Below are 17,772 nucleotides of genomic sequence, written 5' to 3'. Positions count from 1 at the left end.
AATTGTCTTGTCGAAATTATTGCAAATAGACTTCTCAATTCTTTGTTTTCCTCCTCGGGACGTTGAGATTCATTTATTTCCTGTAATACATCCAATCTTTTTAAAATCTCACTGGTTTCCATATTTTCGTATATATTTATTCTCACTCTTTCCTCCCTCTCCTCCCTCTCTCTCTTTCTCTCTCCTCCTTCTCTCTCTTCTCCCTCTCTTCTCCCTCTTCTCCTTTTCCTCCTCTTCTCTCTCTTCAACTCATTCCTCGTCCCTTACTATCCTTGAATCGCTTACACCCCATAGAATATTATACATATATTCATCGGGATTTCTTGTTATTCCTGTATCCAAAATAATTTTTTTTACAACAGGAAACCAATAAAATTTCTTTTGAATTTCTAAAAGAGCCTTATGTTTTCTTAACTTTATAATTTTTTTCATTATTCAACATTCTAATTAAATCTAAAGTTGTCGGTTTATCAACATCAGCATAATGCCAATCTTTGATTGAAAATACCTCATTCTTATGTTGTTGAACATATTTATTAAAATACCGAATACCCTTTTCTTGAAGGTATGCTTGGACACAGAAATCATTTTCTTGAAGCCTTCTTGCCGTCATTTATGTATAAGAAATATATGTTGGAATAATATTATGACACGAAACAACTCCCCATAGTTAAATCATTTTGTATTTCCTTACTTATTATATATAATCCTGTTTTTTTTCTGTTTTCATGATATAAACTAGGGCAAAACCATTATTATATTTACCCTTATTAAATTCTTTTATTTGTTGTTTACTAATCGTGGCTCCACAAAACTCGTTCTCTATACCAAGTGGATAATATTCTTCCTTACGAGACTGATTTAATTGTTCCAGGTCTTTTCGGTCAATTTCAAATGACCAATTATAGCCTAAATCATTCATATCGTACCCCCGTTGTTCTATTCTCATACAAACGATACGCCCTTCTTTATAAAAAATTATTTTAATTCGAACTGTGAATTCTGTATGACCTGGAGATAAAATCAACAATTCTGTATCTTTGGAATACACGGCCATTTTATTTCAGGATATATATTGTGATAAATCACTTAATCTCACCAAGTCCTTCACATCGGTCGGGCTTGGATAATTTTTTAATTTATAAGCATTTTTCATATTAATATTTTTGGTTATACTCTATTTCTGTCGTTCAGCCTGTGCCTTTGTGTAATAATTTGATAAATCAATATCCAGTTCTTGGGATACACCAAAGATAGAACCATCTTTACCAACATAAGTCATTTATATTAGATTAAAAATAATGTCATAAAAAAATTCTTTTTGTTGAGTTGAAATAGCACATATAGACATAAATGACCACAACACTTGGAATTTAATTCTTGGACTTGAAATGTTTGATAAACACCATTCTGTAAGAATTTTATGACTTCGACAGGTGGTAGAAGACCAAAACTATCAAAATAATATTTGTCTTGCCTATTAAAAACACAAACCCAATGAGAACTGTTCCCATTATTATCTTCTAAGTTCATAATAATATTCTTTGTATGTTTAGGCACGTTTGTTAATTAATCTCTCATACAAATAACCACATGATGAATTTTTAATTTCTTACAATATTTGACAAGTTGTAAATTTGATGTTCTATTCTTTCCAAATTCTTTAAACCACTCATCAATGCTCATTTATTTATTAGAAAGATATAATCCATTACCCATTTTAGTTAATTTTACATCTGCTTGTGCGATAGAAGAAAGCATATCCAACTTACAATCTCGCTTTATTAGGCAGACTTTCAGCAAAATCTACAATTACACCACTTCCACGAATTTGTTTCTCCAACTCTTTGTTATGTCTTTCCAATTCTTTTTGAGCCCGGAGTTGAGCCTTCCTTTCGTTGGCAGTTTTCACCGCCGTTGAAATACCACCCGTCAGTGCTCCAACCGCACTTAAACCAGCAAATAAAGGAACTAGAAATGGGAGAAATCCTCCACTCGTCTCTCTTATTGAATATTTTTTCAACATTGGTTTTGTCATTTTAATTTTAAGTGAGCCAGTATCGTTCAAGATTTTAACCTGTTCTCTTGTGAGCAAAACATCAATTCTTACTGCTCCTTTTCTCTGAATTGTATTTACATTAATCTTACAAGGCTTTTGATTTTGAACACAAGATGATAGTTTATGAAGATTGATTTGATTAACATATACCCCAGTTGGTACTTTGCCACTCATTTATTGAACAAAAAATTATGTGAGACTAATCATAACACCATTATCTGTATTAATCTGTAATTCTGTTTCTTCCAAAAGCAAACAATATGTATCAACTTCTTCACTCTCTCCTCTTTCAATGTATAGGGAAGTATCCACTCGATTCGACTTTATAGTTTCCTTTTGAGCACTCAGATCAAACGCATAGATTGTATACAAACTTTTAAATGCTGTCATATCCAAAATAGGTTCTTTATTTCCCTTACTTTCATACACCTTTTGGTAAGACTTGTATGCTCTAGAAAAATCATTTTTTTCCCAATTAATTTCCAATCTATCTCGTGGATAAAATGTTCCATCTCGAGAAACACGAAGTTGTTTCACCTTTGCAGTATCACTCAATGTTCTTCTTGCTCACTTACATCCACCAAATTGTAATTCAGAAAGAGTAAAATAATGTATGAAATATGAGAATACCTTGGACATTAAAGATTTTAAATTCCCAATGCCACTAACAGATATTCCTAAATTTGAGAAAAATAATAATCTTCCTATTAATGTATATGGATTAACGGTTACAAACAAAGTTCAAATATTAAAAATTTCAAACAACTATAAAAATGAAGAAACTCACATTGATATTTTATATTTTAGTGTTGGAAAGAATTCACATTATACATACATCAATAATTTATCAACATTAATATCTTCTCAGGTATTCAGAACAGCAAACAAAATATATCCTTGTAAGCGATGTCTTAATTCATTTCATACAAAAAAACGATTCGAACAACATTCAAAATATTGCAGTAATCATAAATCAGCTGTAATTACAATGCCTAAACCTGGTGAAAAGATTTCTTTTGAAGATTATAATAAATCTATCATGCACCCATTTGTGATATACGCTGATTTTGAATGTATCCTCAAAGATAAATACTGCTTCTCCTAATCCAAAAGAATCATATACAAATAAATATCAAAAACATATTCCTTGTGGTTTCTGTTATTATATCAAATCATCTGTTGGACAAAAGTATAATAAACTTGAACATTATAGTGGAAAAAAAAGCTTCACAAGAGTTTGTAAAACGATTAGAAAAGGATTGTATAAGACTAAATTAATGAAAGAAACAAAAGAACCGATGAAATTAACCAAAGAAGAAAAATTAGAATTTAGAAAGAACAATATGTCATATTTGTGAGGAGGAAATTGAGAAGTCTAAAGTTTGGGATCATTGTCATCTTACTGGTAAATATAGAGGTCCCGCTCATTCCTGTTGTAATCTTAATTATAAATTTCCTTCTTTTATTCCAGTCTTTCTTCACAACAGCACCAACTATGATACACATCTATTTATAAATGAACTTTCAAAAACACCAGGGAATATTTCTGCCATAACAAACACAAGTCAAAAGTATATTTCATTTTCAAAAATGATAATCACAAAACCTTTAACTCGTATTAGATTTCTAGATTCTTACAAGTTTATGGGAACACCACTAGCCTACCGTGCATCAAATCTAAGCTCCACGGGGTCTTTTCCAAATCTTAATTCATTCTTTCCAAAAGAGGAAATTCAGATTAAAGAGAGAATTCAAAGTAAAGAGGAAATTGTAATTGATGAGGAAATTTATGAAGAAATTCTAACTGAAGATGAAATTCTAATTATAAAGAAAATTCAAACAATGAATGAAATTCTGATTAAAGATGAAATTCTGATTAAAGAGGGAATTCTAACTCGAGAGGAAATTCAAACAAGGAATGAAATTCAAAGTAAAGAGAAAATTCTTACAAGTAAGGGAATTTATCCTTATGATTATATGGATTCATTTATGAGATTTAAAGAAACACAACTTCCTTCAAAAGAAAGTTTCTATAATAACCTTTATGAAGAAGAGATGTAATAAGGAATATAAACACGCACAAGAAATTTGGAAAATATTTAAGATAAAGAACCTTGGAGAATATCATGATTTTTATCCAAAAACAGATGTTTTATTGTTAGCTGATGTGTTTGAAGCTTTTCGATCACTCTGTCATAATAAAAATTGTTATGGATTAGATCCTGCCCACTATTTCGCAGCTCCTGGTTTAGCTTGGAGTGCAATGTTGAAAATGACAAAACAAGATATAGATTTAATCAGTGATGTAGATATGCTTTTGATGATTGAGAAGTCCAAGAGAGGTGGAATATCACAAGTATGTTCAAAAAGATATGCTAAAGCAAATAATAAATATCTTCCAAATTATGATAGTGAAAAAGATAGTAATTATTTGATGTATTTTGATGCCAATAATTTGTATGGATGGGCAATGTCTCAATCTCTGCCTTATGGTAAATTAGAGTGGGTGGAAGAAAAGGATTATGAAAAGGCTTTGATGAATATTGTTATTTCTTCTTAAGAGGAATTGAATGACGAAGAAGAAGGTTATTATTTTGAAGTTGATTTGAGGTACCTGAGTGATCTTCATAATAAGCATAAAGACCTTCCTTTTGCATGTGAGAAAGAAACCCCAAAGAAAGAATGGTTAAGTGATTATCATAAAAGTTTTAATATTAAAGGCAAATCAACAGAAAAGTTATTAACAATCAATGATAAAGAGGGATATGTTTTGCATCAGAGAAGCTTGAAACAGTTTTTGAGAGAAGGATTGAGAGTAGCTAAAATTCATAGAGTTTTAAAATTTAAACAAAGTCCTTGGATGAAAAAGTATATTAAATTCAATACAGATATGAGAACAAATACAAAAGTAAAATTTGAAGGGGAATTCTATAAATTGATGAATAATGCTGTCTTTGGAAAGATAATGGAGAATGTTAGAAACAGGCAAACATTAGATTTGCAACATCTTGGAAAGAAGCTTCAAGATTGATAAATAAACCAAGTTTTGAGAGAGAAGAGGTTTTTTCAGAGAACTTTTCTGCTATTCTTGTGGAAAAGGAAAGTATTGTAATGGATAAACCAATTTATATTGGAACAGCAGTTCTTGATTTATCAAAGATATTGATGTATGATTATTTGTATAATGACTTAAAGAAAGAGTATGGTGAAAATGTTTCATTGTTGTATATGGACACTGATAGTTTTATCCTAGATATAAAAACTGATGATGTTTATAAAGATATGAAGAAAAATATTGGAGTATATGATGCAAGTAATTTTAGTAAGAAGAGTGAGTTATTTTCAAAAAAGAATGAAAAGGTTATTGGTAAGTTTAAGGATGAGTTGGGTGGAAAAGTAATGAGTGAGTTTATTGGATTGAGAGCAAAGGCATATGCTTATAAGTATGGTGATCAGATTGATAAGAGGTTAAAGGGAAAAAAGAAATATGTAATAAAGAAATCAATAACTTTTAGAAATTATTATAATTGTTTGATGAATAAAAAAGAAGAATATAGGAAAATGCATACAATAAGAAGTTATAAACATAACATATATAGTGAAGAAGTAAATAAAAAGGCATTAGGAGCCTTTGATGATGAGAGATTTATTTTAGATAATGGAATAGATTGTGTTCCATACGGATATTGTATGATAGAGTGTATTGAATAGATTGTGTTTTAACGATGGGAAGATGGGTTAGGGTTTTTCAGGGCTCCCGCCGCATTTTTTCACAATATATAAATGGTCAAACCAAGTATTAATCAAACTAAAGAGTGGAGAAAATCTCAGTCTTGGTATATAAATGGAAAACATAATGAATGTGAAAAATATCAAATAAGTCTTATTGAAAAAATAACTAAAACAAAGGTAAATAAAACAAATAAGCGAATCAATTTAAAAACTAGTAAGTTGGAGGATGTAAAGAAAAAAAATAAATATCCTTGAATGGACTGAAAACTTTGGTAATCAATTGAACAATGAAAAAACAATTTACTATCATCTCAAAATGATATGTGGCTCAGGAGGTAGTCAGATGAGATCAATGAGAGAAGTATATAATTTCATCATGACACAAAAGGGGTATCTTGAAAAATAAAGATTCAAATGTTTTATTTTTAAATATTTTAGATGGGGATTATTGTGCAAAGAAAATTAAACTATTGAAGGAATTTGAGAATGAACAAATCTTTATAGGTTCAATGAGTGAGCTAAACAATATGCATTGGTTATTTGAAAAAGAGTGTCCCTGGGCTTACATGTTTCAGATACTTCTTTGGAATCACCTTTAACAAATCACATTACTACTTTACTACTTGAACAAATCTTTATCTTATTGCATTGGTTATTTGAAAAGAGTTCCCCGAGGTTAAAAGGGGAGACAAATAAATATACCTTGAGATAAAAAGGGGGTTTATTTTTTAGGGAAAAAAAATGAATCGCTGAGAATCCCCTATTCATTAACATGGGGGAAAGTGAGTCAGAATCAGTATATTCACCCGAGTGAGGTCGTCGTCTTCTTTTGTATGGAGTACAAGGCTATGGTGTAGCATCATTGGCTAAGGGTGTGGCTGTGCCGCTGATGCAATTCCCTCAAGGTTCAGGCAGAGATTTTGGATTTTGCCGTGGTGCCGGCAATAACTCGCCTACTCTTCGCGAAGGACACCATGGATCTTATTCCCAACTGAGAGATGGTGCGCGCACGCGCGCGCGCGCACACACACACATCACCCTGCTTGTGAAACACTGGATGACAGTTTATAATTGGGTCAGAATTGGAACCCAGACAAGACAGCTTAGAGTTTAGTGTGTGCATCTCCTTGGCCATCCTGTGCCAGTCTTTTGGTCAGGTGATCCAGGTAGACACAAAGCTTCTCATAGCTTATAGTATGGTTCAGTTGGCCTTCGTATAATTCCAATGCTGTTTTCTGTCATGCTTAGCATTATAACGTGCGAGTAATAAACATTGGGTAGCCATCTCTTGCATGTTGAGAAAGGAAAAATGCCATACGTTACAAAAATGTGTACGAGTGCAGCTTTATTCCGATAAATAATCACTTTCATCTTGTTTAACTTAAACAACAATGATACACAGGTCATGTGATAAGGGGTGCATTTTAACAAAGCGATTGAGGTGTCCATTAAAACATTACGACTGCACATAAGCTTAAAGCCTGTACCATGGAGCAGGCAAAGCTTGGTGCGAGTCCCAGGTGAGAGCGATGGCAATTGGTAAAAGACGAGTCGATTTATCAATCCCTGAAGTTATCTCCATCGTGTCCTTGGTCACCTTTTGGTATAACAGGTCGTCTTCAAAGTGTCGTTAAAAGGTACATATCAGTGTAGCTACCCTGTTGATGTTGGACATAACCAACATCCAAACTGTGCTTTATGCAGGGGACCACTCATCCCATTATTTTATTTTTAGCATGCAGACTAGGTCACAATGTTGGTGACCCGATTTGGCTTGTGCAGAGATAGAACAGTTTGTGGGTTTACCAGTAATGGACGTGTAAACGTGCAATAATTCCCGATGAAGGTGGACACCATGATGCCGCAGTGTTAACGCTTTCTAAATCCAACTTATTGCTCATTTATAATACTAATGTTCACAACAGGAGAGGTGATTGGGACATTGATGGAAGAAGCCAGGACATGCAAATTTGCCCAAAACCAGGACATTTCACAGACACGACACAAAGATTGAGCTTAAGCCGACAGTCGGGAACGAGCTCAAGGTTTTTTTTTTTTCGTTTCTTTTTTTCAGTCGCATATAATCACAAAAGCAGAATTGATGGCAAATAGATGTTTGACGTTCGACCACAACGGCTTACCAACTGTTGCTAACACTTCCGCAATGTGGTCCGAGGGCTTAACAATGTAGGTTTCTGCTTAAATCGTGTGGTCGAGGCCTATCACATATCCAGCAACATAAGGGAACGATAATTCAAATGGATTTATCCACAAAAATTTTTTTTTTAACCTTCACTCCAAGAAAGGTAGAGCAACACACACAGACAAACAAATCGATACTGACTGTAGTTGCATGCGGGTGCGGGGAACATACACTTTCACAGCTCCATGTTCACAGGCCTCATGCGTCCTGTCTGGTTATTTCCAATCCAGGTCTCACGGTCCTTGGTCGGGTCCACGTTCTGCAAGGCTTTGTCCAAAGGATCTATGGTCTGCTGGTGTGAGCAGATGAACATTATTATGGGTTTTTTTTCATTGTTTAATAGATTTTGTAAAAATCAAAGCTAACTAGTTATACAGGCAGGTACTTGAATCCACATACTTAAAAAAAAAGTATTGATTTGAAAAATCTTTTTAAAATCCTATTGTTAATCTAAATCCATCATGACATGATGTGGTAAGCCTCCTCATTCACTGTTGTGGTCATCATCATCACCCTGTCCTTGTTCGAAGACCTTTCGAATTCTCAATTCCTTTGGCAGGCTCAGAAGATGTTTGGGAGGTATGCACACTTGCATGAATTTTAAGGTCGGCCCAGCCGTACAACGTCTTCTTGGTGTTTTGCAGGCAGGCAAGGTGATTCATTAATGTGCGGGCCGTCCCATGGATGGACGTTAAACTGATCATCCCGTCTGCCGGCATTAGTTGGTGGACATTAAAGATCCCATGGTGTTCTTCGTGCAGAGTCGGTGTCATCGCTGGCACCCTGGCAAAATTCCTTCTCTAACCTACAGGGGGCACTGCATCAGCCATACAGCTGCACCCCCAGAAAATGATGCCACCTGCAGCCATGTGTTGTACATGAAAGAATATTCCAGAGGCTGCAAACATTTGACCCTTGATCTTGGCTCTAGTCCCTTTGAATCTTTACTCACTGACCTTTGATCCATCCATCTATCCGTTGGGACCATACTCTGTGCAGAGCGTTGGTGCTGCCTACGCAGTCTCCTTGGCTAGTGGGCACAATCCTGGACGGGTCACCACTCTGACACAGGATACCAGCAAGCTGGCACTCATTTTGCCGACCTCAGAAGGATGACAGGCAAAGTCAACCTCACCTGGGCTCAAACTCAAGACGCTAAGATCTGAAAGCAGCCACCTTAACCGACCGTTAAACCAACACCAGGTTTATGCTGCATTGATTTGATGTCAATGTTCTTGTCCTTCACAAGGTCTGTGCCAAATCTTTGGAACACGCATCAAAAAACCAACAAACCTTGAGCCATTTTTTGCTGATATAGACAGGAAGAGGCCTCTTGGCCCATCCTATGTTCCTCTATCTGCACAGTTTTCCAGAATTATTTTGTTTCCAACATTAAGATTCTTGAAAACATTTTCTGTCCCACTCTGCTTTCTGTGGAAAAGAGCACATGACTCACCCCCTGGTTAAACATGGCGGCCTCATGGTGGAGCTGTGTATAGCGCATCAGGTGTGACTGGACCAGCTCGACTCGCTGCTCCTCCATGCTCTCCAGTTCCTGAAAGGGATTATGCACTGCACATAATCACGTTTTGTCACAGCAAGCTCAATCACCAGACATATCTGATCATTTATGCTTAAACGCAGTGTTTTCTGAATAAAAGCTTGCATTGGTTCTTCCTGGGACACGAGGGTTAGTTCGCCAATTACATAAGCAGACTCGGTGGCATAATGGCTGGAACATCCACTTTGAGTGGATGGTCGGTGATTCCAATCCTGACCGAGTCATACAAAAGACTTTAAAAATGGTCCGTGCTACTTCCTTGCTTGATACTCAGCATTTCTAACAGATAGAGCACGGACAAACAATAAGTTGGCAACCATTGCACATGCTTGATGGGTCTAATGGCCTCCGTCGAAGGTCCTTCCTTGTAAGGGAACTCATATTTCACGTTCAACAAAGAGCCCATTATAGAATCCTACAATGATATACAAGGAACTTTGGCATAAGGGGGAGGCCATTCAGCCCATCACCCAACCACACCCAATCTACCTACAAGTCCTGGCAATACCCCTGTACTGCTCTAACTACAATGCATGTACCGACCTATGCAATTCCAATTTAAACCTATCGACTTTCTGCTGCCACTACCTTTGTCGGGACACCATTCCATGCATTAACTACTCTCCGAGTGAAAAACCCTTGCCTTATTACTGGCCTAACTCTCATCTTCTTTACTGTCAGGCTGAAAGTATGTGCCCTTGACCTCCGAGCTGTCTCTTCCTGGATTCAAATCTCGATCTGGCTTTCGCAGGCATTACAGGAATTGATTGGCAGGAAAAAGCAGAATGAAGCAATTGGTTCACTTTGTCAGTCTGTCTGTCTGCCTGTCTGTCTGCAAACGTCAGTTTATGATTAAGAAACAACTTAATTTCAATTGAATTTTACATTTTAAACATGAATCGGAACATGAACTTGTAGTTTCGCAGTACTTTGGCTCTGAATTTGGCAAATTGGATGGAATCTCGGCTGGAGCGTGCATGCGCAGAGAGTGAGATCATTCTTTAAGTCTGCCTGGCGGTCAAACAAAATTGAAAAAAATTCCAAACAGGAAACTTAATGTTTTTTTTTTTTAAGGACGTCCTAAAGGACACAAACAACAAGCAAGAATAACTAATGTTACGTGTAAATAAGGTGGTGTAAAAGACACTGAATCAATCGTGGTAAACTTCCGAAAAGTTTTTTTTTTTCTACAACCTTCACTTTATTTCAACTAGTGCATGCCCGTAGGTGCAAACAAAACAAAACAAAAAACTTTCAAACCGCATGCCAGAAACAACTACACAGGCCGGCGTTCCTTCACTCTCACGTGGCCATACATGCAAAAAAAAAAACTTTCAAACCGCGTGCCAGAAACAACCCACAGGCTGTTCCTTCGCTCTCGTAAACGACGACTGGATTGGGGCATTGTGTTTAAGAAAGTACAGAAATCGAGAAAGAAAGAATACAGTAAGTAAATAAATCAAGAAAAAAATCGAGAAAGAATACAGTAATCGTCACTGACTGGATTGGGGTATTGGGTTGAAGAAAATCGAGAAAGTACAGAAATCGAGAAAGAAAGAATCGAGAAAGAATACAGTAATCGTCACTTTCCGGAAGTGAAGTCCTCACTGTCCGGAAGTTCACATATGGCAGTTACGATTATTCGCAATTTAGTTTTAATGGCCAATTATTCAATTAGCGCCAACGTATTTTGCCTTTTATCGCAAGGAAAAACACAAAGAGGAGAAAAAAAAAAAACGTGAATAAAATAATTTACTTCCTGCTTCGGAGCACACCAGCACTCTGATGTTACCCAAATTTATGCACCGTCTAATATGAAAACGATCATAACTTGGGGCATTGTGTTTATCTATAAATGCGCATAACTAATCGAGAAATTATTAGAATACACGAAAAAAAAAAACGTGCAAAAAAATTTTTACTTCCTGCTTCGGAGCATACCAGCACTCTGATGTTACCGAAATTTATGCACCGTCTCATATGAAAACGATCATAACTTGGAGCATTTTGTTTATCTATAAATGCGCATCACTTATCGAGAAATTATTAGAATACACGAAAAAAAAAACGTGCAAAAAAATAATTTACTTCCTGTTTCGGAGCATACCAGCACTCTGATGTTACCGAAATTTATGCACCGTCTAATATGAAAACGATCATAACTTGGGGCAGTGTTTATCTATAAATGCGCATAAATCGAGAAATTATTAGAATACATGAAGTCATCATTATCCGGAATCCTGTACGTTGTAACCCGTAATGGGGAACGCGGCTGCCTGTAAAAAATAAATAAATAAATATTCAAACCGCGAGCAACAAACAACAACCACAAAGGCCGTTTCTTCGCTCTCGTGTGCCCGTACGTGGGTGGCACGGAAGATCGCATATCACAGTTACGATGACTCGCAATTTAGGTTTTAATGGCCAATTATTCAATTTGCGCCAACGTATTTTGCCTTTTCGCAATGTCCTCACAAGGAAAAACAAAAAGAGAAGAGAAGAGAGAAAAAAAAGTACTTCCTGGTTCGGAGCATACCAGCACTCTGATGTTACCGAAATTTATGCACCGTCTAATATGAAAACGATCATAACTTGCGGCATTGTGTTTATCTATAAATGTGCATAAGAAATCGAGAAATTATTAGAATACACGAAGTCATCACTCTCCGGAAGTCCGTACGTTGTAACCCGTAATGGGGAACGTGGCTGAGCTTCCCTTCCCCATCGGCCACGCCCACGCAACAACGTGTATTGTCATTGGTTTGGTAAATAGATGGCCATAACTTGGGAAACACTTGTCCGATTAATATCAAACCTTGAAAAGGTACATCCTCAGGTCCTCAGCAATATATCTGGCAAGTTTCAATTAGATCGGACCAGCGGTTGTCGAGAAACAGCGGTCACACACACACACACACACACACACACACACACACACACACACACACACACACACACACACACACACACACACACACACACACACACACACACACACACACATTGCTGGAATTATAGATAGATTGAAATATACACCTGGACATTGCAGAACACAAATCGCCTCTTTGGCACTTTCAAAAACCTTTCGTTTCGCAGTACTTGGATAAAATATTACAGCATTTTACATCATCTCGACCAATTAAATTTTCCGCTCGCAGAACCTGCCCACAACCTTGTTTCTCAAGTCTGCACGGGGTGAGGGGTCCTATGAACTCTCGAGTTTTATTTATATCCTTCATATTCTTAAAGATCACAATTAAATCAACTCTTTAATCACCTCCTTTCCAATGTATGAAGTCCGATCTCGTTCAGCTGCTCATAATATTTTAGTCTCGTATGGAACGGAATAGTATCTTAAAAGGTTCAATCTCCTCTCTTGTAGTAGCCCTACTCTGAACCCTCTCTATCTTCAGTCAAATCAAACTTCCTTGTTGTCGTGTTGTGATTATGACGCAGGGTTTTAGCTGCATTAAAAGAAGCTGAGGAGTTGGGTTTTGATTTCCACAAAGAAAAGGTTCTTTGAGGAGTAATATTAGGGACAAAACAGATGGACAAGTAAATGAAGGCACAACAAATTGACACTGGTAAGTGGGCATGTACATTCAGCTTTCTGTAACACTGACAAAACAGTGAATTAGAAGTGGAAGCAAAAGAGAAAAAGAAGCAGCCAAATAAAATAAATTTTTAAAGAGGGACAAGGAAAAGAAGGAAAACTGGAAACACACAGCTGATAGACAAGAGCATGTGTGGCGGAAATGATAGTGAATATGTTTGCGGACAATGACTTACAAGAATGTGGGGCAACCAGCAAAGTGAGATAACCAGCGATGCAGGAAGGGTGGCCGCTTCAAACTATCTCCACAGGAGGGCCACTCAAATAGTCTTCCCCAATTTGCAATCTCGTGTGACATTGCAGGAATAATGGCCGGCCGTAACAGAGATACCCAGATAGAGCGAGTAGGAGAAATTGCAAAGGCAGCGCAGCATGGTACAGATGGTGAAAAACCTCGACAGGAGTGTTAATGTGACGTGTATCCACTTCGGGAATGGATTAGCAGGATAGCCCAGACCTTAGAGTTATGTGCACTCATCCCTGGGCTGTCTCACCTGGGTTTGAACCTTGACCTAGCTTTAAATATTCTTCCTGGTGTTTAGATGGACGTTAAACTGGGCGTCCCGTCTGACAGCATGAGTTGGTGGACGTTCAAGATCCCACGGTGACCATCGCCTGTTCCATGAACAAATTACAAATTCCTGCTCTAACCTACAGGGGGCACTATACCAGCGGCACTGCAACTCACCTGCCAAAACTGATGCTGAACCGCAGCCACATCCTGCATACAAACGATGACAATGACTACAGGAATTCCTCCACCATGTCTCCTCAAGAAAGACTAATTACATAATGTAGAAGCACCCCCAGAGAGTTCCACTCGACACCGTCTCGCAAAATCATCACTGTGAGCGGAGAGGCCATTTATGGTATAATCAGAGAGCTGTGACAGACCAAGTGGCTGCCTCTGACATGTTGAAGAGGGAGAAATAAAAAATGCCATGTTTCAAAATGCACTTTCCCCGGTGTTAAAATGCCATGTTTCGAGTCTACGCAACAGTGGCGGGCAGCATGAAATGGTGCGATGTAACGAGCCAGTGGGCAAGCAGAACACCTACCAGACTGTTTGTAACCATCTCCTCGAACCAGTGAGATTGCGTCTGATTATATACATCCACACAGCGCAGCAAATCATCACCTGAAAGGCACAGACAATTCATTACATCGTCACTGTGTGTGGTCATCTCAAACTGCCTCTCCTTGACAACTCCATCCGAACCACCGATTACTCCTTCGCAAAGAGTTGACAAGCTATCGCCGACACCCTGGCAGAGTTCCAAATTCAATGCTGAAAATGACAGGGGGCACTGCATCAGTGGCACTGCAGAACCTTTGCAAGAACTGATGCCTCCCACTTACAATATCATCGCCACGGCTTTCAATCACATCATTTCATCACCAAGTTGCCAAATGAAACAACAAGTAATAAACATCAGACGTCTCACCCACAACCAATTCGATACATTCAACAAGACATAATGCTGAACAGTTTCAAATAACCCAGTTGAAGAATTTTTGTTCTGAATTGGTGAATGATCCAGCCGACCAGGACTCACCGGCCTGTGTAGACTTGCGGCGGGCTTTCTTTATCTCCTCTTCGGCCTTACCGCTCGGCTTCGTTTCCAACAGCTGAGACTTCACTTCAAGGTCTCGTTGCCTCTCGGCCAACTGTTTCCTTGCCTTAATATCACGATGGAGACAGGAGACAAGGACCGTGGGCAAGTGAGAAGTGAAATAATGAAGATGTATTACACCAAGGAAGGAAATGACAGGAGGAGGAATAAAGAGCAAAGCATTCGGAGAAGATAGCAAGGATGTGCGCAAAATGGTTGCAGGGTTGCACTGACCTTCTCCACATGGGTAAGGCTGCTCACCAGCTGCTTTCGCTGCTCCCCCATATGGTGTTCCAGTTTCTTCAACTCCTTCTTGGCACTCTCGCGCACGCTGAGCAATGGACGTTCAACTTCACCATGCAGCTGTGCCGCACACACAGTAAGACTTCTCATGTCTGCTGGCTTATTGTACAAGGATATTGGTGGGTTCACTACATTTTCAGGATCACCAACAAGTCAAAAGTGGATGCGATGCGACAAGAGGAGAAAATTCTTCCCATCGGATGTCCCTGTGGTGGAGGTCATGGAAGATTTGAGTGTTTTACGTTGAAGTTTGGCGTTGTGCTGAAATTACCGGCTTTAACCAAATTAGACAGAATTTCCTTATTTCCCACTGATACAAACTTTTATAATGTGTAATTGATTTTCTCAACCCGACCTAGCTATAAACTGTCATCCTGGTGTTTGACAACAAGTTGATGCATCAATGTGTTAGCTGTCCTTTGGATGAACCTTAAACTGGGTGTTCCATCTGCCAGCATTAGTTGGTGGACGTTAAAGATCCCTCAGTGTCCTTCACGAAGAGTCGGCGAGCTATCATCAGCACCCTCAACAAATTAAAAATTCCTGCACCTTCAGTCGAGTGGCAACCCGTCCAGGATTGTAATCCCTTGCCAATGAAACTGCCTCGGAATCTTCATGCACCAAACTGCACAAAGAGATAAACAAAACCAAAAAAACCCCAAAATAAGCCCTGGACAATTTCCAGTTTTGCTCATTTGTTATGAATATTTTCCAAGCCACTTGTTCTTTTGAGTGGGTAAAGGCTGGCTTGGTTGCATTGCCTTCACTGCTGTGGGTTTGACTCCCATGGCTGCTCAGTATAGATATTTCTGCAACCTGCAATGGAGTGGTGTGACCTGTTCAGGGTTGGTTCTCAGCCAATGAAACGTTTTAAAGTTGTCATGAACACCCCTAATACTTTGTCAAGAATGAGGACCTCCACCACCAACCACCAATCCAAAGGGATCATACTCTGTACAGAGCGTCGGTGCTGCCTAAGCTGTCTCCTGGACTATGAGGCACAATCCTGGATTGGTCGCCACTCCAATGCAGGATACTCAAATGGCTAAATAATAATCCCACCAAGCTGGTACTCATTTTGCCGACATCGGAAGGATGACACGCAGAGTCAACCCCACCTGGTATTAATTCAATGACAAAGCAAGATTTGAACTCGGGACCTTAGGATCCTGATAACACCACCCCTATAACCACCAATCATTTCTAACATACAAGTCATGGCAAGAGAATACACGATAACGTAATTGCAAACGGTGCCAATGACATCCTGCAGTTACTTCTTCACATTATCATTTCATATACAGCCTGTGGCTGCTGGTTGCACCATTGCTGGGAGTGCTGATGCAGTGCCTCCTGTTCCCAGGAAGCTGGTACTCATTTTGCTGACCTCAGAAGTATGACAGGCTGTCAACCCACCTGGTGTTATTTAATTGAATGATAGGGGCTTGAACTCAAGACCCTAAGATCTTAAGGCAGCCACCTTAACCGTAAAGCTTTTGAACATGAACCACAAGGAGATTAGTTGACATTGGACAAATCACTGTGGTACATTGAATTTGAACCTTGGTTCCCAGTATCAATAAATTAGTGAGAGCACTGAACGAGCCAAACCAAATTTGTTGTTGAATGTGCAATCTATCATTATATTACTAAAACTCTCATCTTGTATGTATGTATGTATGGATGTATGTATGTATGTTCCCGAAATACAGCCAAAACGGTACACGATTGCGCAAAAATTTTTTGGCCCACCTTACTCACCATTCCCCTGCGGTGTGAAGTATCAAGTTTCGTTCAAATCGGGCAACAACAAAAAATTATTAGAAAATCAATTCCCGATTCAGTCAAGTACTCTTCGGGAGAATTTGATCAATGCAAACAACCTCAGCGGTATAGTTCGCTGGAGCTATCTTTTTTTTCTTGAAATGATGTTCTTCATCAACCGCTGTCACAACGGGAACCCAACGGGTTCATGGGTCGTCTAGTGTCACCTAATTTTCACGCCTCTTGGAAAAAAAATATATTCCAGGTGGTAGATAGAGTTCAAACTTCGAGATGAAGTTACCTTACAAGTAGTGAGGCAAAGAAAACTTGAATTAACATTAAAAAGGAAAGCTTCAGCACTTGTCCATCTTTCGCAGACTTCACAACCTTATGGATGTACATGAGGGGTTGATCACACAAACAATCACGTACTCAATGATCGATAAGCCTGGTGTTGGCTTAGTGGTTAGGGCGGCTGGCTTGGGATCTTAGGGTCCTGAGTTTGAGGCCCGTTGGCCACCGACCTAACACCAGGTGAGGTTGACTCAGCCCATCATCCTTCCGAGGTCGGCAAAATGAGTACCAGTGTGCTGGTACAGGGGCACAGCAGTGCTTCCAAGAAATGAAAGCTACCCTGGCAGCCAAGCGACTATACGCAACAACAGAACAGAACTCAATGAAGATGGAGTGCTCAAGGATTTATGTTCCTTTTTCTCCTTCCATTGAAACATGACTCAGAAATGGTTGTGAAAGGCCTTTAAAAAGACTTGTGGCTTGGAATGAGGCTTGAGGAAGTATGTGGGTGATGGCCAATGAGAGGTTGACTGAGGCGAAGTCTGCTCTTTCCAATTTGTTAAAAATTGGTTGAGTAGTACTTGGTGTAACTTTGATGTTGGCTATATGCTTCTGTTCTTCTTTGCTAAA

At 38.5% G+C, this 17,772-nt stretch overlaps 1 protein-coding gene across 17 annotated transcripts in view; it reads right to left on the bottom strand.

Moving 5' to 3' along the window:
• Nucleotides 1–17,772, bottom strand: part of LOC147024955 (growth arrest-specific protein 7-like) — a 239,031-nt gene that overhangs the window by 5,275 nt on the left and 215,984 nt on the right. For 12 of the 17 annotated variants that reach the window (XM_085885420.1, XM_085885422.1, XM_085885421.1 and 9 more), the window contains 5 exons: nucleotides 15,016–15,144; nucleotides 14,725–14,848; nucleotides 14,227–14,306; nucleotides 9,451–9,549; nucleotides 7,122–8,286 (listed from right to left, as the gene is read on the bottom strand). In XM_085885420.1, coding sequence (XP_085741546.1) covers nucleotides 8,170–8,286; nucleotides 9,451–9,549; nucleotides 14,227–14,306; nucleotides 14,725–14,848; nucleotides 15,016–15,144 — 549 coding nt within the window. In that variant the 3' untranslated portion in view covers nucleotides 7,122–8,169. Of the gene's footprint in view, nucleotides 1–7,121; nucleotides 8,287–9,450; nucleotides 9,550–14,226; nucleotides 14,307–14,724; nucleotides 14,849–15,015; nucleotides 15,145–17,772 lie in introns of those variants that run through there. The other 5 variants (XM_085885414.1, XM_085885418.1, XM_085885429.1 and 2 more) reach the window with 3 other exon arrangements.

Source organism: Eptatretus burgeri, chromosome 6 (assembly GCF_056783735.1).
Source record: "Eptatretus burgeri isolate ZD-2024b chromosome 6, Ebu_testis_v1, whole genome shotgun sequence".
Classification (NCBI taxonomy): domain Eukaryota; kingdom Metazoa; phylum Chordata; class Myxini; order Myxiniformes; family Myxinidae; genus Eptatretus; species Eptatretus burgeri.
This window is presented reverse-complemented; position numbering and strand designations above follow the sequence as displayed.